Source organism: Panulirus ornatus, chromosome 12, assembly GCF_036320965.1.
Source record: "Panulirus ornatus isolate Po-2019 chromosome 12, ASM3632096v1, whole genome shotgun sequence".
NCBI classification, from domain to species: domain Eukaryota; kingdom Metazoa; phylum Arthropoda; class Malacostraca; order Decapoda; family Palinuridae; genus Panulirus; species Panulirus ornatus.
The window spans coordinates 52,158,610-52,180,967 of NC_092235.1; the positions used below are offsets into that span (position 1 = coordinate 52,158,610).

General features: G+C 46.6%; 1 protein-coding gene across 4 annotated transcripts in view; it reads right to left on the reverse strand.

Annotated features, from left to right (window-relative positions):
* Positions 1 to 22,358, reverse strand: part of LOC139752058 (uncharacterized) — a 385,663-nt gene that overhangs the window by 105,596 nt on the left and 257,709 nt on the right. For all 4 annotated transcript variants that reach the window (XM_071667892.1, XM_071667896.1, XM_071667895.1 and 1 more), the window contains one exon: positions 8,836 to 9,064. In XM_071667892.1, coding sequence (XP_071523993.1) covers positions 8,836 to 9,053 — 218 coding nt within the window. In that variant the 5' untranslated portion in view covers positions 9,054 to 9,064. The remainder of the gene's footprint in view (positions 1 to 8,835; positions 9,065 to 22,358) is intronic.

Consider the following 22,358-nt stretch of genomic DNA (forward strand, 5'->3'; position numbering starts at 1 on the left):
TTCTTCTGTGCCCCCCTGAGCCTTCCATCGCAACTACCAACACCACCACCACCACCACCAACTGTTTGACCACTGAGTTATACAGTGGAGTAGCCAGGCTGTGTGACTGCGGGTGACGGGGCATGGGGGAATAACAGGGGGCTAGATGTTGAGAGAGAGAGAGAGAGAGAGAGAGAGAGAGAGAGAGAGAGAGAGAGAGAGAGAGAGAGACTAAATCCAGCACGAAATGTGATTATTAGAATAAACAATCTAAGGTTCATTTTTTCCACAAAATATTCTCAAAAATACATCCTTCCTTGAGTGTTTAAACGACCCGTCTATCATTTAATAATTAATAGAGAGGAGCGGGAGGGGATATTCCTGTATGAGTGGTTCTTACCACAGAGTAAACGTAGTTTAGTGCACGCTATGGACTTTCTAAAATTAAGTTAAGGGATGGTAAGAATTTAAACCCTTCCAAAGATCGTAACTAATAAGAACCTCAAAAACTGGAGGGGACATTTCTTCTGCATATGACATCATCACACAGCAAGGGCAGAAGCATAAACATGAGCGACGATTCCTACCATATATTACAAGATACAAGCGAGCATTTCAGCTGTAATGATGTTTCCCGTCCAGATACGTGAGCAAAAGTACCCTAAACTTCACCTCAGATGCTTGAGAAGTACCCTAAACTCTGCTCCAGAAACTTTACCCTAAATTTGCACTAGATTCTTAAGCAAATACCCTAACTTTGCCATAGGTTGTCGAGAAGCGCCCCAACTTTACTCAATGTATATAGTTTACTCATTGTGCAACTTATCATACAAACAATTGAATCAGTGAACTCGTCTCCTCCCTCCCCCAAGTCCCTGAACCTTTTGTGCACTCTGTGTCCTCTCTTGCCTTCCCCACCGTCCACACAGGATGGGCTGGAGTGCATACTGCATTCGTAGCTTTATATCATTTCTTTGGGCGAAAATCAGAATCACAAACGAGAACCACGACTAGAAGCACGACAAGGGGAGGGGAGAGGGGTGGGGGGAGACACACAGGCACGACCAGAACGACAAAGGGGGGTGGAGGGGCGACGACACAGGTCCCCTTAAATCGGTGCAGAGAAAACTCTATAAAATTAAAGAGAGAAAATAGTGTGTGAACGATGTGGACAGAGGGAACCCATCACTATCATCGACATCTGATATATATATAAAGATGATCCCCCCCCCCCACATAAAAATGGAGGGAAAGAAAAATACTTGGACAAGAAAAGAAAACGAGAGGAGGAAAGGGGGGGGGGGGTCTTCTTAGTATGTTTTAATCCTTTTATTGTTAGTGGCTCGCTCTCTCCCCCCCCCACCCCCCGTGTTAGCCCGGCCTGCGTTGGAGGGAGGGGGGGGGGACCAATTACGGCGAAGCAATTACTGAGGATGGGAAGTGAGGAGGAAACTGTTAACGAAGGACCCTCCAGTAACTGCTAATGAGGTATTTTGGTAACAGCACCTCTCTCTCTCTCTCTCTCTCTCTCTCTCTCTCTCTCTCTCTCTCTCTCTCTCTCTCTCTCTCTCTCACACACATTCCGTGCTACTTTCCTTCCCTCCTCTTCCGTCTATTCCTCCTCCTCCTCCTCCTCCTTACATCTTCTATTTTAGTATCAACTATTTCTCTCTAGGATTTACATAACTTATCATCCCCTTACGTCTCCAGTGTTAACAAGGTAGTGTTTACACACACACACACACACACATGTATATATATGTATATATATATATATATATATATATATATATATATATATATATATATATATATATAGAGAGAGAGAGAGAGAGAGAGAGAGAGAGAGAGAGAGAGAAATCAAAGGTATTATTTTCTTTATGGACATAGAGCTACACTTATTACAGCCCAGCATGGCACGGCCTATAACCTAGCCAGGATGAGGACGGTCAACGCCCACCAAAGGCCTCAAAAAACCTGCCTCATAACCGTAACCTCCAGACAACACCTCATATTTCACCTCACGCACATTCTTCTCCTCCTCATCACCATCATCACGACTCCACCTCATAAGACACCTCAAGTGGCCCAGGAGATACGCAACTTGGTATACTGCCCTTCTTACCTCATGCTATTTGGGTGGGGGGGATGTTCCTGTCGTGTCCTCCTCCTGTCCCTCCAAAATATCCTGGGCGTGAGGCCGATAATTCCCTGAATCCTTTGGCGGAAGTACTACTAAAAGGATCCTCCTTTTTTTTTTTCACGGGGGCGATGCTAACAAGGAGCGTTATCCCAATTAGTTGCGGGATTATCACCCCTCTCCGCCCTCGCAGCTCCCCCTACCCTCTACTACCCCTAACCCAGGATGCCCACTTGCCCACTCGTTCATATGAAAGGTACTGGCCTCCGTCGACATCATCAGCTTCACAGGAACCACTCGGTCATAAGAGAGAAAACAATAAACAATCGGTACGTCGAAGGAAAATATGCTGGTGGTGGGGAATACTGTGGTACTGCTTCATTTCTCAGGTCAAGAAGACAGACAAACAGACATGGAGGGACCTTTGCTTATACACCCTCCCTTCCTCTCCCCACTGACTGGCCGACCTGGCCACTGCTGCCTCCTCGTTTGTAACACACACACACACACACACACAAACGGGCAAACGGACACATTCGTCCACTTACCCCCTACACACAAGCGTGCTCATAATGACACGCCTTCACCATCAGCTCTCGTGAACATCTGTTTACTCCCTAGCTGCTTTCTTCTATGTCTCGTTCCCTCCCTCCCTCCCTCCCTGGACACAGACAGCCTACGCCGCCATGTAAATAGAACTTGTAGTTGCGATGAAGCGAGGCAAAAAAAAAAAAAAAAATATGTGAGGCGAGCAATGGGAGACAGCCAATTATCGGCCATTGCTGGACACATTGGTAGCCAGGAGGAAACTTATAATGAGCGGCCCCTCCACACACATCCACCACCACCACCACCCTGCTGAAAGGCCTCACTCCCCCCCTCCTTCCACTCCCCTCACCCTGACCTTGTTAACTCACACGACTGTTCAGCGAGCAAGGAGGAAAGAGGGGGGGAGGAGGGGGTTAGGGGACAGGAGCAGCTCTGTCTTGTTAGCTTACACGATTCTTCAACGAGGATAAGGGATAGGAGGACGAGCTTCAACCAGCCACCTGACCTTGGTTTACTGGGCTGGTCAACGAGTGGAGGGGGTAGGGAGGGAGAGGGTGGGCGAGGGAGACTCTTTGAAGCCGTCTGCCTTGTTACTTTACCGGATTCTTTAACGACCATAGGGGGAACGGGAGCTCCTAGCAGCCTACCTCAGTTAACCAACTAGATTCATGGACTAATAAGATGATGGGTGGCTTGGTGGAGTTCCCAGCAACCTTCTTTATGTTCTTACTGGAAACGAACCTTTCAGTGAAGAGAAGGTTCACGGCAACTTTTGACTCTTAATCACATATTACACTGTTCAGCGAGAACTGGGGAGGAGTGAGTTCACAGCTGAGCCTTAGACTTGCGAGCTCCTTTGACTCTTCATCGAGCAGGGAGGGAGGCGAGAGGACCATCTCGTTGCCTCCAGCTCACTACATCACAGGATCGGGTCCTCATGCGAGGAGAGGGAGGGTGGGCGGGAGGAGGGTCGTCTCTCAGCTCTCCCCCCCCCCCTCCTCGTCTCCTGGATCTCGTTAACGAGCCGAGAACGAATGATTCACGTAAGATAACTGGGAGCTGCCGGGGATGCTTGGGCCAACGACGATGAGGACGGGAGAGGGTGGCGTATGGCTGGCGTCCGCTTCTCTGCCTCTCACCACAGTCAGCGACTGTTTCCTCGTGAAGTCCTTCCAGCCTTTCTTCATCCCGTCATCCAGCCTCAACCTCATCCCCCCCCCCCCTCTTCCAGCCTCACCTCATCCCCCTCAGCTTCCCCTCTTCCAGTCATCCAGCCTCACTTCACCTCCTCCTTCTTACAGCCTCCCCTCATTCCATCATCCAGCCTCACGTCATTTTCATACCCTCCTAGGCGCCCTTATAGCAAGCAGTGCCTATGTCCTTCTGCTCCCTTGTAAGAGTACCTACATACACTGCTTTACTCCCCCTTACAGTCATGCAAACATGTACACCACCACCTTAGGTTCACTGACACACACACTTACAACCATCCCTACCCTACCCAGCCGCCAAAGCCAAACCCCTCACAGTGGGCATTGCAGGGCGTAGCCAATTAGATGTGACACCATGCACACTCACACCAAACTGCTGACGAGCCTCACTAACGACGCACGATGGAAATGAGCCTAATTAGCAAGCCTTACTACCCCCACAGTAACGCATCCTGGGGACTAAGGAAAGGAGGGAGAGGGAGCGTGGGGAAGGGAAGCCGAGTCATGGGCGGTGGAGAGAGGCGTTAAGAAAACCACTTTGTGCGAAGCTTTCCACAATGAAGGTAATTACTCCGGGATTCTACAGTCTGCGTCCCTCAGGCTGCGTCAGGGATCTGGGCGAGTGATGGAAGAAAGAGGGGAGACGGGGTGAGAGAGGGGACAATAAGGGAAGAAAGCAGTGACTAGGCTGAAATAGAGGGCAATATAGAGAGTAAGGGCAGCAACAGGAGGAAGAAGAGGAAAGCAATACTTTAAGAAAGAAGGGGTGAGAGAGGGAGCACTTGTAGGGAGATGGAGGAAGGGGTGAGAGAGAGGAACTAAGGGAAGTGAAGGAAGGGGTAAGAGAAGGGATGCCGACGACAGCTCATCCTGGCAGCTGAGGCATGACGCTGTGGGTAGCGAGGAACGGGTTGGGGGTGTGAGGGTTGGGATGATGGAGGACGGAGTGGCACTGGGCCCAACAAAGGACACTCACAAGACCGACCATGTGGCGCTCCACATGAACGACAGACGAGTCATGCATAAGCCTAGGGATGGCGCAGACGTCACCAGGGAAATCCTGAAGTACTCCTGTACCTCATCTACATCTAAGGGAGACCCTGCAAGACGGTTCCTCGTGGCACGAGGTTAAGCGAGCAAGACTATTCACTTGTTGGAGATGTCATTTAATCTGTCTTGGATGTTATATGATGGGGTGTATGTGAGTCCGGCGATCTGGGAGATGGCTTAGGGTTCAAGAGAGGGGTCGATTTAGTGGGAGTGAGTGAGTGAGGGTTGGGGAGCCACAGAGTACCATGGAGAGGAGGCGTGAGTACACCAGGCAGATCATCGCCATCACAAATATGAGCGGGGGCTGGAAAGTCGAGCAAAGGAGGGGTGGACGATGGGCGGACCCTGATACACAAGCATGGGTTGGGGTGGCAGGGTTAAGGGCGGACAACCAGGGGAAGGGGGGCAGTCGGTAATTAAGAGGTGTGATTGAAGATTCGACTGGGGGAAAGGGGAATCGTTCCAGTCCTTCACATCATGGTAAATCTGGTGCGTGAGCCGGTGGTACTGGCGGACACTTTCTCCTGTATATATAGTGGTATTTTCCGAGAAGCTGGTCATGGGAGAGGCAACTCTTTGATGAATACAGATGAACAATCTTTAAGCAAGGCAGGGACGGACCTGACCGTCCATAAATCCTTAATTAACTTTGAGTACGACCTGTTCCTCGTCCCCACCCTGCCCACTCCTCTACCCATGTCCCCCTTCTTACTATTTTTTCCTCTTATAGCTTCCGCTGTCCCACAGGATCACTATCCTCTCATAATCTTCACATGGTTTCCACTGTAAAATCATGCAAAGACGACTGTCGATCAATCCTTAATTCTTAACTTCCTCTTCACCAGCCACTTACTTGCCTCGTTATTTTGTCCTTTCGCGTTCTCGCCTCCTTTCTCGTCTCCCTATACACTCCTCATTCCTTTCTCCATAACCAGTGATAACCATGCCACAAACCAATATCCATCCTCATCCGCACTCATTTCGTCCACACGCTCATTTGGTCCTCTTCCTCCCATCGTCACTCGGCCCATCTTTCCCCCTCCCCATAGTCACCCAGTTGATACCCTTCACTCCCTCCCTCCCTCCCTCTCTCCTGGCACCACTCTCACTTTGCTCATCCCCCCCCCCTCTCCTCCCCCACCACCTAACACACTCATCTCGCCCTCCCCTCCCGTTTCACCCTGCTCACCCTCCTCCATTCCACTCTCGCTCCCCTTTCTCGCCAATTAAGCCCTGTCCCCTTGCTCTCAGGTCAGGCCATGATGATGCAACAGACACACATGCTCAGTTTCATTCCCGTATTATCTACCTCGAGCCTCAGGCCTACTTGTGCCTCCAGGGGTGAGATCGAGGCACTCTAATGCCTAACTCTCTCTCTCTCTCTCTCTCTCTCTCTCTCTCTCTCTCTCTCTCTCTCTCTCTCCTCTCTCTCAGGTCGTCTTATGCACTAGGTCTGTCTACCTGCGCCTCTCGAGGTGAAGGTTTGCCCACTCTCTTCAGCTCTGCCTCTGACGCGAGTGAGGTACACTTATTTCTATCTCTGCTCGCGAGATTAAGGCACTATATCTCTAACTCTTATCTACCTACGGCAGGGAGACCTTACAAGCCGGCAGGTGCCACCCAGCTGCGCTCACATCTACTTGATGTTAATTCTAAAAGAGGGTTGTCTCAAGTAGTGGTTTCGGCCATTTAGCACGGGCTCCATTTTGACGCAGTAGTATCTACGAGCGATGTCAACTACAACTGTTCCATCTAGCTGTGGTTCCATGGACTAACTGCTCCGTTTAGAAGTTGTATCGAGTAGTTATTACATCTACCAGACGTTCTACCCATGGAGATGTACTACTCGTGCATACTAAAGCTGGGTTTTCAGCAACTTTAGGCACATACCAACATCTCGTAAACGTAGTTAAGCGCATGAAATGGAACACGTTGTTTCAAGTACGAGCAATCAACAAGATTCATCTCGCCATGTAAGACTCCAATTTGTTTAACCAATGAGTCACAGTCCACAGTTTAAATGAGTCATCATCATGGAGAGCACCAATTAAGCCAATTAAGCTCACTGGGCAGTTCAGTGGTACACTACAATCGTTTAACTAATATGATCAATAATCACAACAATTATTCCGGCAGTAATTTACAGCTGTTCGTATCGCCAATCAGTACAGCTAATCACTCAAGTACCGATCTCGCCAATCAACACCTCGACCATTTACATACAATCCAAAGAGAAGGTCCAAACAAATCAGTTGCAACAATTTACACTCCCCGGTCAAGCACCACTTCCTCCCATCCGACATGACTCCACCCACACACACGGTGGTGGTGGTTGTCTCCACATCTCTTCTCCCTTCGGCCTTCCCCCAACATATCCCTCCCCAACCCCCTCCTTCGTACTCCTCTACAATTACCCCCCTTATCATCCCCCTACCCCCCTTTCCACCTCTCTTCCAACTCGTTTCCCCCAGCGTTCCTCCGCTCTTGCCCCCTTCTCCTTCTCCTTCTTCTTCTCCTCCAGCATGATGATGATACCCCACCATCTCCCGGTCTTCCCCCTACCGCTCCTCCTAGCTCTCACCACCCCTTCGCCCCCCTAAGGGCTACGCACTCCTCCCGTGGCAGCACCAGTCATTAGTGGTCATCTTCCCATTACTTCTACTTACAGGGTATCCTCTTCCCTTCCAATTAAGTTCCCACTTAACTGAGATAACAATAATTATTATGCCATTATACGCTCTTCATTAATTACGGCTTCCAGTTACCATCTTCTTCTATGACGCTATACCGGCTGTCTGTTCTGGTACACTGGTCTCCCTAGCTGTTTGTGTCTGCAGACCCGTGACGGAGTGGTGTGGCGGTAGATTACGACAATACGGTGAGGTACGGCGGTACTGTGTCTAGTGAGAGAAGGTGGTGTGGTGTTTGGTGAGGCAAGAGAGAACGGTATCTGATGAGGTACTTCGGCACGGTACCTTGTGAGGTATTACGGTGGTGTGTCTAGCGAGGTGTGACGGTAATGAGTCTCGTGAGGTGATGAGGGACTGTGTCCAGCGCCCTACCGACGGGCTAACATGAGGCTAAGGCAGCTCGAGAAACCTATCTACCTGACCCGTATCCTGCAGGATCCTCCTGATCTTCCTCACGCAGCGTCAACAGTGACAAAAAGACACAACTTTTCTCCCTCCTCCCCCCTTACCTAAGCCTCATCTCCCTTCATCCTCCCTCCCCCTCTGAGCCTACCTGGCGCCTAATTAAAACTTTCCCCTCCGCACCTGAGCAACAATCCTTCCTATCTAACGAGATGAAAAACAACGAAAACTCTCCTTGACACAGCTCACTCGACAGTACAGCCGCCGCCGCCTCCACCACCACCTGTATTGGCCTTAGCTCGGGAGGAAAAAAATATTCACGGTACGGGACTGATATAAAGTATCCTCGACGTTCTAACAATACAACTTGCCTCCCTTAAGACGTAAACCTTCCCAGGAAACGAAGTTAAAGTTCCGTAAGCTCCGTCAGGTGGTAGTCTAAGTAACCTTGACACTCGGACAATATTTACATCGCCTAAAGGAACCGATAACTTAACGTCACTGATAGATATTTATATAAGACAGAGCTTTTGTTACACACAAGATAAGCCAATACTTGTAATGCAACAGTGAGATTCAACTTCTGCGGGCGACTCACAACAGGAGGGAGGTCCTGTGCAGGGACGCCGTTCCTTTACCACCTCAGGACCTTACCAGAAGACCCTTAGACCTGCATCACCCTTCATCTTCTCAACCCTCCTCCCGTGTCTCCCTAACCCTTTCCCCGTCGTCTTCCCAGCCCTTTCCCAGTCGTCTCCCCCAGCCCCTCTCCTTCGAACAAAACGTAGGACACAAAATAAACAAAACATCGTACCTGAGATAGTCGCGCTTGCAGAGGAGCAGGTTGGCCTTCTTGTAGAGGGTGGAGCCGACCTCGCCCAGCCGACAGTCGCAGCAGCCACACTTGAGGCAGTCCTCGTGCCAGTAGAGGTCGACAGCCTTCAGCAGGTACCGGTCGTTGATTCTCTTGCCGCAGCCGCCGCACTCATGGCTGCCCGCCGTCTTGCCCACTTCCACGGCGGCCATCCTCATCCTCCAACTACCTGCCAGAGAGCAAGAAAACTGCCTCGTTAGCGAGAGTGTTTGTCGAGTGTTAACCCGCACGACGGTATTGAACCCCTGACCAAAGAACGGCGAGACGAGCCTTCGGTAAAACAGCGTGACATCTGACCTGATGCAAAGTATCAGGTCAAAGGTCACGCCATTATACCCGGTGATCGTAACGCTGTGCTGGAGGTTCGTTCCATCGCGTTCAATGGTTAACATAGTTGACTTGTCAGTCACATTACCACAATACACCATCAGTTTTCCACCCTACGAAAGATGCTTCGGGGATTTACCAGCTACTTGGAAGAAAAAGTAAACATTACAATACTTACATGGTCTTAAAAGTACAGCCTCAAATATCTATGTAACAACAGATGAATAAGAAAAAAATGATGCTACGGGAAGTAAAGCGTACACCAATGGGCGACCGCTACCGCCATTACTATTGACATGTGACGTCACGGCCTTCGTACAGTGGGTACTCTCATCCGCCAGAGTTTTGTGATGTCCGTCATCCTTTTAGTTCCTGTTGAAACTATCAGCAGTTGCAGGCTACGCTTATCTTGTGACCGGCTGTCATAAAGATTAGAGAAATCTCAATAAAACGTTCTCCCCCCCAACCCACCCCACCTTTTTTTTAATCCTTTCTTTGCGCTGTTGACCTAATCAGAGCAACGATATGATTCAGTTGATCGAAAGGGGGAAAACCAGAGTGAAGCACAGCTGGTGAAAGCTTGGACAGCAAAATAAGAGCCGTCTTCCTCCGCAGTCCTCTCTGTGATCTTCAGGTATCATCATTAATCAGTAAGCAGGACATCTCATCTCTTGCGTCGCCATTCGTTAAGAAGTAAATGGGGGAGAGGGAGTAACTGCATTCTTGTTAGCGTTAGTTCCTCACATTCTGCCGCTGGAGGTTGTCGAGACCGATCAGGTCGGTTCCCCTTCACGGTGCGACCCTTGGTTACGACGATGGCCTGGTCTTTAAGGATCGGATGAAAGTCCAGGCCATTTTACCCCAAGGATCGTGCTCAAGAAAACCCTCAAAGGCCCGTATTAATTCCCACTCCTCCGCACCTCCCTCCTTCAGATGCCAGGCTTGGAAACACCCCCCCCCCCCCAGACAATTCGGCGTCGGAGGCGGCCAACATACCCTTGGTGTTGAGGAGGAGGGAGTGCTTGGGACTTGGTGTACATGTACGTCCCTCTCATCTCTAATGATGTGTACATGAACTTCTACCATCTGTACCAGAACTTTTAAACATCTCTTGTGACTACACGAACCCTTTTCATCTCTGATGTACACATGAACTCTTGTCTTTTTTTTTTCTTTTTGATCAATGTGTTCTTGGGCTTTTACGTCCTTCATTAATATGTACACGAACTTTTTAATGACTTACTACTGTGAGCATGGATTTTTCCTTTATCTTTTTTTTCTCATATTTAATGTCGTCATATATTTTTTCTTTTGGTAATAAACATAAACTTTTTTCTAAACTTTTGAGTACATTTACATGATTTTTATTATATATATATATATATATATATATATATATATATATATATATATATATATATATATATATAATATATATATAATCTATTGGTACATATGTGGACTTTATTTTCACATATGAATATTTTCATATTTTTAACTATGTATACATCAACCTACCATCATCTATTAATGATGTGTACTTAACAAACGCTAAGGCTGCTTTATCAACGGTAAGATTAATTGAATTCTACACGGGCCTGACAACATCTCATCGCATACACTTATTTCCCCTTTATATATATATATATATATATATATATATATATATATATATATATATATATATATGAAGATTTTATTGCGAAAATGTGGCACACTCGCACATGTGAGTTTCCAATTCACGTCTTAATCACTGGAACCCCTTAAGAGCGTCCAGCTGATTCCGATCATTGAGCAACCTCATAACTTACTGTCACAGATGTTACGTAAAGAGTTAACGAGGCCAACGCGCCTCCACGTCATCCGAAACCCAAGTGGCACAGAGACCTGATCTCTAATCATATCAAAGTGGGCCTTTTTGCATACAGTAAAAGGAATGCAGAATGGGGCAGGCATTGATAGCAAAGTGTGTGATCAACAACTCTCTGAGTAAGCAACTAATGGAAAAAAGGGTCTATGAGAGTGGTACTCAGTGGGTAAAGTAATGGTACTCATAGGGGTAGATTCACCGTACTCAAGTGGGGTTAGGTCGTCGTGTTCAAGAGCTGATGCCACGATACTGAGGGAGGTAAGGGTGACAATGCCATCGCAGTCAATACGAGGATCCTTCTTGTCACATATGGTCATGCACCCTTCCTCCCTCCACTCGCACCACAGTTCGAGGAAAACCTTACCACATTTGGCATCAAAGACCACGACTCGGGGTGTCGTATGGTCTCTCTCTCTCTCTCTCTCTCTCTAGGAAGACGCACCCCTAGCCTCTTTTCAAAGACGTGTGCTTGCCAATACCTCATCCATCTTAAGCAGTATACAATAACGTGTCTTTTGGATCCTTGGTTACACACATTCGTCATCTATGCCGATCAGAGTCGAGAGCTCGCTAGCTGTGTCAGTTGTGGTGTAGGGGACTTGAGCAATCCCAGTGGAGAACTCGAAGAATGGGGCGAATTGGCGTCCACTCTAAAATGCAAACGTGCTGACCTATCTATCTATTCAATCTATCTATATATTTATCTATATATGAAGGGGCAATCACACTTCGGTAGGAGTTCAGATAATTCTCTTTATTGAAACTTTACCCATGTTTCACCGAGGGCGAGGGGGATCCGCCTCATCAGGTGCAAACAATTCACAAAGTTTCTGATCCAAACACAAGGCTGGTACACCTGTGTGCTTGTGTTGGGATCTGAAACTTTGAGAATCTTTTTTTTTTTACACCTGATGAGGTGGATTTTCTCCCTCCCCCGTGAAACATGGGTATAAAGTTTCAATAAAGGAAATTATCTCAACTCCTACTGAAGTGCGATTGCCTCATAATTAAATCATTAAGGACTAGCATGATGGTCATATATATATATATATATATATATATATATATATATATATATATATATATATATATATATAATATGTAGAGAGAGAGAGAGAGAGAGAGAGAGAGAGAGAGAGAGAGAGAATAATCATGGCCGTTAATCGCTGGGGAAGAAAAGACGATATCCACCACATGAAAATGTGATGCTAGCCAGGATCATGTCCGATACAGAGGCACACACGAACTAATCACTGGCAAAGGTTAGGATGATGATGATGATGATGATTGGCCTTAACCTAATCATGACAAGATTAATCTCGCCCCCCCTACCCCCAACATCCCCCCCTAAAAAAAAAAAACGCAATATTAAGTAAATTAACCAGAGCCAAAAATAATCCCCATGCCTTAATTACGTCTGAAAATATAATGATGGCGGGGGGAGAGTCGCAAACAAATATAACTAGAGAAAGTGAGAGGGAGAGATCACTCACTCACGAGACAACCCCCCCTCACCAACCCTCCCCCACCTCCTAAAAAATAATATAATCAGAGACAGTTTAATCAGGGGGCCAAGAATAAATAATTACATCAAGATCAATCACAGACCAGAGAGAGAGAGAGAGAGAGAGAGAGAGAGAGAGAGAGAGAGAGAGAGAGAGAGAGAGAGAATCATACATCAGGCCAGGATGATTCTCCTCTCTCTCTCTCTCTCTCTCTCTCTCTCTCTCTCTCTCTCTCTCTCTCTCTCTCTCTCTCTCTCTCTCGCACACACACACACATATACACATCTTATAAGAGATCTGATAAGAGGGACGAGGAATGGAAATTCTCTGCTTGGTATTCGGGATAAAGGAGAGGGAGGGAAGATAGGGATGGGAGGGTGTTGTGGACTCTAGAGGGACTGTGAGGAGGAGGCGGGGGAAGACTCTCCGTCCGAATGAGGAGGAGGAGGAGTCGCGGGTAGGGTGGGTGGAGGGGTGTAGTATAGAGATGAGGAATCATGAACCAAGGTTTGGGAGTGGGGAGGAGAAATAGCTAATCATGAACCAAGATGGGAGGAGTGGGGAGGCGAGACAGCTAATCATGACCCAAGAAGGGAGGAGTGGGGAGGCGAGACAGCTAATCATGACCCAAGAAGGGGAGGGGGAAGATAACTAGTTTTGAGGCATGAGACGGGTTGTGGGGAGATGAGGAAAGTAAAGACATTGGTGCAACTCCACATTAGTTTTCAGTGGTACCTTCACTTGTCTATAGATCATTCACATATTCAAGACAGATAATTCTTTATTCTTAATCAAACAAATCCTACTTAAAGTTTAAGATTAATCAGTTGATTAACATAAATGCAATTACCCATTTATGTTTCTAATTTAAATGTTTATTCTGCGATTTACGTATCAATGTAGGCAATTATTCTTCGAAATTCTTTTATTTATGCATTCACTTGATCATTCCAACATAAATATAATTACTGCACTTTGTTTTTTTTTTCCTTTTTTTAACCCCATTTATTCCCAGAGCGACAGAAAAAAACGCGCTAATAACCGCTGTAGATTTATATCGCCTATTAAGATCACTGGTAAAAAAAAAAAAAAAAATTCGGGACACAAATTAGTTTCATATGCAAATTGCTTGCATGGGCAGATTAGCCAGACGAACAATCAACAACGAAGTATAAATTACTCAGATGTGGAAATTAGTTTTGTATGTAAAGGGCTGGCTGGCTGCCTGCGGAACGAGTCACGGATCGCCGACACACACACACACACAGACACACACACACACACACACACATCCAGCTCATGTGTATATATGCAAATGAGCTGGTAAGTAATCATTCGCCGTCACAAGAAGAGAAATAGAGAGGAAATGACCAGGAAAAGAACGTGGACGAAGTGAAGCAACGTGAGCAGTTTTCAGGGGCGACTCTGAATGTCACCTCAGCTTCCTAATCACAGATACATAGGAACCACAACGACAAAAAAAGAGCAATGCTCTCTAGAAATCCAATCTCTCCTAATCATATTAAATATCCCTCGCTTATATCCAATCGTTCTGTGAGGGAGAAAAGGCACCATGTCCAATCTCTCTCTCTCTCTCTCTCGCTTATGTATTACCTGCCTTCCACCCCTGTGACGTAAAGGTGGAAGTCCTCTCCCCCACCCAACCCTTAGACTGGCTGGCAAGGGTGTGGAGAAGGGAGGGAGGGTGAGGGTGAGGGTGGGAGGGAGAGCATGTTTGGGTTCCACGTCGACAAAATCAGCATTAAGCCAGCGAGCGGCGGCCGGTCACAGGCAGGCAGGCTAGCTGACCCACCCACCCGCCCGCCCGCCCGCCCGCCCGCCGCCCCACATTAGTTGATTGCACGATTAGGTTAGCTACCCATGTGCGACCCACCAGCCTAATGTTGCACTTCCTGTTTTCTTTGTGTGTGTGTGTGTGTGTGTGTGTGTGTGTGTTTAACGGCGGAGAAAGATAGGTAGACAGATAAAAGAATGTGTGTGTGTGTGTGTGTGTGTGTGTGTGTGTGTGTGTGTGTGAGAGAGAGAGAGAGAGAGAGAGAGAGAGAGAGAGAGAGAGAGAGAGAGAGAGAGAGAGAGAGAGAGAGTCAGTTTCCTAGAGTTGGACAGCGGGAGTGTTCTGGGTATACAAGATAACCCAGACGATATGATCACAACGGGAGGGCGTCGCGGGCAATCTTGATGAACCAACAACACACTTGAGGAAATTTCGACCCTGAAACGATCATAATTCGTTAAAACTAATTGTTTCCTTCACGTGAGAGTTGACCCGTTGACCCATGTACGTCTCTATCTATTCATCCATCTACTTTTGTGTCATAACTCCACTCCCAAATACCTGAGGCGGATATCAGGTATATAATTCTTTCAACCATTAAAAAACAAACACACTATGCTATGGAGGGTCGTTGATCACCTCTTAAGCTCACTCCAAACAGACTTTCATCATCTCTTCCGTTCGTTCTATACACTATCGGAGGCTCTCTTGATCTCTTCCGTCCGTTCTATACGCAATATGAAGCGTTAATAACCGCTTCCGTTCGTTCTATACGCTATCGGAGGCTCTCTTGATCTCTTCCGTTCGTTCTATACGCAATCTGAAGCGTTCATACCCGCTTGCATTCGTTCTATACGCGATCGGAGGCTCTCTTGATCTCTTCCGTCCGTTCTATACGCAATCTTAAGCGTTAATAACCGCTTGCGTCCGTCCTATACGCGATCGGAGGCTCTCTTAAATCTCTCCCGTTCGTTCTATTCGCTAACGGAGGCATCTCAACTCTGGGCAGGTGGAGGGAGCTGTTAGATGTAACACAAATTGGCAATGCTTTTCCTCCGTCACGGCGGCGATGGACGCACTGCGATGTCGCAGCCACAGGCCGCCCGATGGATGTCGTTTTCTATGCATTCTCTCGTCAGTATGTGTGTGTGTGTGTGTGTGTGTGTGTGTAATGGCTTCAGGCCAGTAGAGGAATCACTTACTCTTGGTATATACAGATTATACAGACATTATATGGGAAAAAAAACCTTGGATAATCTTGAATAAAATGATAAAATGGACAGATATGAAACCTACCTGTAGTTCTGAACTAAAATGAATTCCCATGTTTTCATACAACGTGTATATTCTTATGTAAATTTTCGATGAGACGTTTCCAACGAAAATAACGAGTGAGGAATTGCTACATTGATCATCATCCTGTGTCACACAGGCTTTCCACCACTCGAGTATGCAGAGACAAGTATCCGATAATCTAATTACAAAAAAGAAAAAAAAAGAAAAGAAAAACTACAGAATAGAGAAACATATGAATGAGTATTGATGTAAAAAAAAAAAAAAAAAAAGCCTAACTAACATTCAGGTTGAATGAAGATATGTAAGGGTTAATTTGTAAAAATAGCCATGAGGGTTAATTTCGTATGTATCTCTTCCTTCGCATGCCAGCCCAGGCAGCCAACCACAAAAGGACTACATAATCGCGGGACCATCCTCTGTGCGCCGCAGGAAGTCCCTATCCTTGGGATTTGGGAACTTGCACGGCATCCGGCCCCTGCAGGCGGTCGCACAGGACCAGGTCTGGTGTCCGTCGGCGCGACGCGTCCGTGGCCATCGCGCCCGTTTTTTATGTGTTTGTACAAAGACGATCACCGAAAACGGAATGCGGGAACCTTCTCTACCATCATAAACTTTTTTAAAACTCCTGTATGATGTCCGCATTTGCTAATCTCAATCAGTCTATTCCATTCATCTATTACTCGTTACTATAGAAGTACTTACAATATTTTCTTAAGTCTCTTGTTTAATGTCAAGTTATCTTCTCTTGTTGTTGTCGTTGGTGTGTGTGTGTGTGTGTGTGTGTGTGTGTGTGTGTGTCCTAGCATTCTGGGCGACTGCCTAGTCACACGAAATCCATCCAAGGGTCGCATTACGTCCATTTACGGTCAAAGTCTCTCCGTCACTCTTATTTCCACGCGACGTCGAATGACACCAGCGGCGTAAACTGCGTTGCATGAGAGCAAGACTGCTCGTAAATTAACCCGCGAACCATACCAGAGGTGGGCCGCCGCCGCCGGGCGAACGCGTCGGCGGGAGACACTCGGCCCGGGGTAGGGACGAGGTCATCACAACATCGACGACGCATGACATAGACTTACAACGATACGTCCTCACCCCCAACACCCACCCTCCCACCACCTCTACCATGACTCTCCCTCGCTGCTCATGGATCAAGACAAAACTTACAAAACTACGAGTTACTTTCTAGAATTTGGGAGCTACTGCCCTCTACTAGAAAACCGTGAAACGGAGAGAGAGAAAAAAATTAAATGGCCTAACAATGATAAAAGAAAAGACATTGATCAGAGGAGATGAGCGGCAGGGGAGATTATGCATGGATTATACATCATTAAGCCTGATAATCGACTATAGTTGGGCCAGGCACTCTGCCTAATGACGACCCGGGGCCAGCGGGGTCATTATAGTGATTGCCTCCTATATAAATCTGGAAACCATAGCTCGATTAAGGAAGGATTTATCCCAACTTGTTTTCTGGTCTAAGCCGATTACTCTGATTAAAATCTGTTCCCGCTGAAATATTAGACGGGTAAGCGTGTAAGACCAGTTTCTAAATGCGAACACGGAGCCCCCCGGTGTATAATACCGCCACTAAAAGACCAGATCGTACGGTGAAGCAGCAAGGCTCGCCGTTTCTGATGAGCTGAATCAAGGTTCTTCGTCCAGACACTGACGATTGCCTGTCACCGGGATCCCTTTTGAGTTATATTTTCCTTTTTTTTTTTTTTTTTTAGTAATGGAATCCAATCAAGCAAATGAAACCAAATCAATTATAGGGCCACATTTCATTAGGATCAGTCGCATATAATGCTCTTATTGCATTAATTAATCTATATTTGCACGATCATCATTGATGGTGTCGGTGCTGTGGACCCGTTAAATTATTTTTTGATTGATATATTTTAAGATTATTATATGATATTAGCAAGGGAAAACCCAGGCACGTTTGGACAGGCGGGTGATGGGGGGGGGAGAGAGAGAGAGAGAGAGAGAGAGAGAGAGAGAGAGAGAGAGAGAGAGAGAGAGAGAGATATTCTATCCCTGGGGAGGGATAGGACGTAGCGCTCACCGCACAGGCTGCCTGGTACAGGAAACGAGGATCATTTTTCATCTTAATGATAATTCACTAACTGCATAATATCATGTAATTATCATTTGAGTATCACAGGGCCGCACGGTACCTTACTGGTACTCGACTAATGACCCTCAGAGATGTGGATGGTGCTTGAAGTACTGCTCTTTGATTTCCGTTAGTCGGCCAAATTGTGTATTTCCTCAACACATTTCAGGACCAACAGCTTGAGCTTTAATCCTAAATAACTATCCTTCGAATGGGGCTCTCTTGAAAAGGTCTTTCGAAGCCCTATAACACATGAGATCACATGTTATTTTCATATCCATCTTCCAAAGACGCAAAGGAATTCAAACAGTAACATACCGCTGGGTCTTTTCGAGGCTTTCTGCTATAGTGGAAGGTATCAGAAACTCGTAGATTAGTGTGGTAAAAGTTAGAGGGTATACAGATAATTCTAAGGATAACCTGCAAATTGGCAATGTGATGAGGAGGCGCAAATAATGCAAGAAGTGGATTTGGATGCGAAACATTCATCAGCTGTTTTTTTTAGACGTATCTATAGTTCCGCTTTCAACCACTCTAATCGGCACATCGTTTCGTATATCAACATTCACTCACTCTTTCTGAAGAAAAACTACTTCGTCTCATTCGAAGTGAAACGTTTGCTCACGAGTTTGAATACATAACTACGGCTAGGATCAGACGCATCAAGCCTCGAGTAACTTGATCGATCAAGTTTATCAAAGTCTTTGAATAGTCTCAATACTTTTATCAGATCAGCTTTCAACCTTCACTTCTATAACCTAAATAGATTCAAGTCGTTTAATCTACTCTCGTAAGATTTGTTTCTCAGCCCGGGAATCATCTTGGTTGGTCGACGCTGCGCTCTCTTCATTCTGTCTGGGTCTCTTTGTGAAGGCAGGATGAACCAAAACTGAACACGGAAATATTTAAGACTGGGACGAACCAATGAACTGTAGAGAGTAAGGATGATTTCCCTGGCCTTAAATTCGAAGGCGGTACCGATAAACCCAAGAATTTTGTTCGCTCTTTCACTCGTCTCTGTGCACTGCTTACCTGGTTTCTGGTCATCCGTCTTTTACGCCCGTCTTTCTCATTTACGTTTTGTAGTTTACCAGAATTCATACTGAAGCTTGCCTTCTCGTTCTTACTACCGAAGAAAAACCTTTTATGGATATCAAAATTCATTTGCCACCTAAGAGCCCTGTCCATCAATTTGTCTATCCAGTTTCAATGAAAAAAAAATTGCATTGCATTTTTTTAGACAGGATCTATTGTCAAAGAAGCAATCCTGACTATCTTTTGTCACAATTGTGCAAATCAATCTCGAACTAGTTTCCATCTTTTCCCCTTAAGTACTGAGGCAAGACTAACAAGACAGAAATGTTCCGACCATTACTAATTTCTGGTAAAAAGTTCTAACATCTGCCATCACCCACATCTCAAGACTAATATGCTGAATATTTCCAAAATATGGAGTTTAACTTGACTTAACAAAAATCTTTGTTCATATAACGTACGCTCTCATCCATCTTAATTCCCTTTTGACTTTTGCCGTGACTAAAGCCTTCAACATATATAAAAAAAAAAGTGTAGTTGGTCCTTAGTAAGTACCCTTGACTATGCAGTATTCTTCCCAGCGTTTTCGTTCTCTTGTGACAATTATCCTTTTTACACTATTCTTGAATCCTCTGATTCTGCTAAGAGCATACTTTGGTGTAGTGGTTTTCGCGACGCTGCCAAAGAATCACGCCAGAGTTCGAATCCTGGACAGGGCACTTGGCTCGGGCAAACCCAGATGGTCATCCTTCCCACTCAGCTGGCTGATACATGGGTATTTTCACATCAGTTCATCGCACCTGCTTTCCCAAATTGTACTTCAGTGACTCAAAAATATTTCTTACTTTTATCTTCACAATTTTCGCATATATTCTCCACAATATCTACTGTTTGAATATTGCATAAATAAGCAACAATCTAAAATTCTAATCAAATGAACTTGGCAGCACTCCTGATCACTCGATCCTCTGCTCTTCCTATCCCCGCTGCTATTTCACATACTCATTCTGACTTAGACGAGGGTTATACTCGAGCAATATATCACTCATGGAGACCCCTCCCAACCTTACATGTACAAAAGGTCTGCAGTGCTGACGTCCCTCTGAATCTTGGCCAAAACATATGCTGCTACCTGCCTGGCTGGCTGACTGGCTGGCTGCTCCTAGCTCTCTGTGTGTGATTACTGCTCGACCTACACCTCCACTATCAATAATCGACATGTGCCTCCCCCTCCTTTATTACCATCACATACCTGGACAAGACATCATACTTCTTACGCCAAACTTGCCTTCACTTCTTGTGATAATTAATAAAGGGAACAAATATTCCAGCTTGCTGGTGCCAGGCCAATGTCAGCCTTAGGTCAAGTGTCTATTAAGACCCGTCTTGTAGGCTCTTAATGTCCCCAAATAAGCTCAGTGACAGAGGATCAAAGCGGCGGGCGGGCATTGTTTGAGACACCACGCGGCATTACACTAATGAAACCCCGGACAGACAGCCTCCGAGATGGGTAACGGAAGGGGTGAAGGGCAGGGGACGGGTGGGGGGTTGGATGGGGCTGCTGGAGAAGCCGGGGTACAGAAGATTGTAGGAGAAGGATAGTGCGGAGGAGGGCACAGGAGAGGTGGATGAGACAGGGAAGGGGATGCGAGGGAGGGAGCGGTCTGGAAGGAACTGCAGTGGTAGGAAGGAGCGACGGAGTTGCAGGATCGGCGGCTTTGGGAGGAGGAGACTAGAGGGAAGGAACTTCGAGAAAGGGGGTTCCGGAAGAGTGAAGTGAAGGAGATGGGATGGAAGGCTGTTGTCAGTCGTATGCAGTAATGATTGGTAGAGGATGTGAAGCAGGAGAAAGGGAGCGGTGTGGTGGACAGCAGCAGCAGCAGCAGATGGGGTGAAATATGAGTCTGTAAGAAAGAGGATGCATGAGAGCCAGAGAAGAAACCTGGAAGTAGGAAAGGATGAGAGGAGAGTAGGGTCACACCAAAGGATGATGATATACTGCAGTACACCCCGAAGGATTAAAATATGGATTACTGATTTCAGAGGCTGGTCTGCCTCCACACCCCGATCTTGAATCAACCTGTGCTGTTGCTACTCTGGTCAGTCGCGCTGTTTGAGGCTGCGACCTGCCAGGCTACCTATCTTCCACAGCATGGCTGGTCGCGTACACTGTGTCTGTAGACATTCGTCCAGCGATATTATGCATATCTCACTTGGTTGGTCCATTACGTTTCCAACACTTGGAAGGAGAGCGATTCACGGTTTCGGCCCCCAGGATGTTTGTAGTGTTTTCTGTAACTATATCCATGACGTGATTTCAGTGGTGACGTTTTACAGTCTTCGACGTCTATCGCGTTAATCAGAATGATAATTAGAGCATCGACCTACGGCCAAACCTTCCTACGACTGTCCATTTGTCAATGAATTCTTTGAACATGATGGGTATGATGGCGTAACCTTTGCCCTGACATTTGAGGGATAGGTCAAAGGTCACACCATCATTCCTGAAGGGCCCCCATCTTCGTGCTCAAAGGATACACCTTCTTTCTTTACCTGCACCACAGAAAACAAATTGAGAGGTCCCAGTCCTTCCCAGTAATTCTAAGCACTAAGTCACTGCCAGGTGATTAGGATCTTCGCACATCATCTAACCTCACGATTTCGTTCACCTTGAAGTTAATGGGTCATCTGGATACTTATTTGGGCTTTAGGCCTATTGAATGCCAGGGCACAATGAGGCTATCATTTTTCCCGCCAGAACCAGCCACCGATCGAGTGAGCTTTAGCATACGAATCTCCTTTGTGCGTTCAGGAAAATTCTCAGAATTTCCCTATTCATATGGTCCTTGTGTTGAAGGGTGCCTCAAGAAAGAATTATAGATGGCGGTGTGTTACGGGACATATAAAGACCAAAAAAAATACGTACTACAAGACAGGAAAGGAATGACAGGTCATGGACGATGAGACGGAAGATGAGACAACTTTGTGTCAGAGGAGAGACCACGGAATAACGCGTCATGCGATACAGCAACAGCTGAAGCTATGTAGCCATGAGACGGAATGAAGAATGCAGTAACAGACGGGTTCCAAGACGAGGCGCGTTCATGTTTTACAGCTAACTCCAGAGTCGACACGGGTGATGGCGATGTGGAGAAACTAAGCACGGGACATGCTGTTTGCAGACGGTAGAGGAAGACCAGGTTATGGAAGGAGCGAAGGGGAGGTGAGGGTGAAGGGTCGCAGGGTAAGAAGTGGAGGAGAGGAGTTGGGGAAGGGGGGAGGCGGAACGGTTGCGAAGGCAAGTTGATTAGGAGATGAAGAGAATGGTGTAGGGCAAAGAGGTCGAGAGATCAGTGGGATATAGTGGGATGAAGAGAGACGAAGCTGAGTAGGGTAAAGGGTAACACAGGTGACGGGGGGGAAAGGAGAGCAGAGTTGAGTGGGAGGAAGGGCAACAGAGTTCAGCAGCAGAGATGACTTTGAAGAGGAGGAAAGCTGAGTGAGATGAAGTGGAGC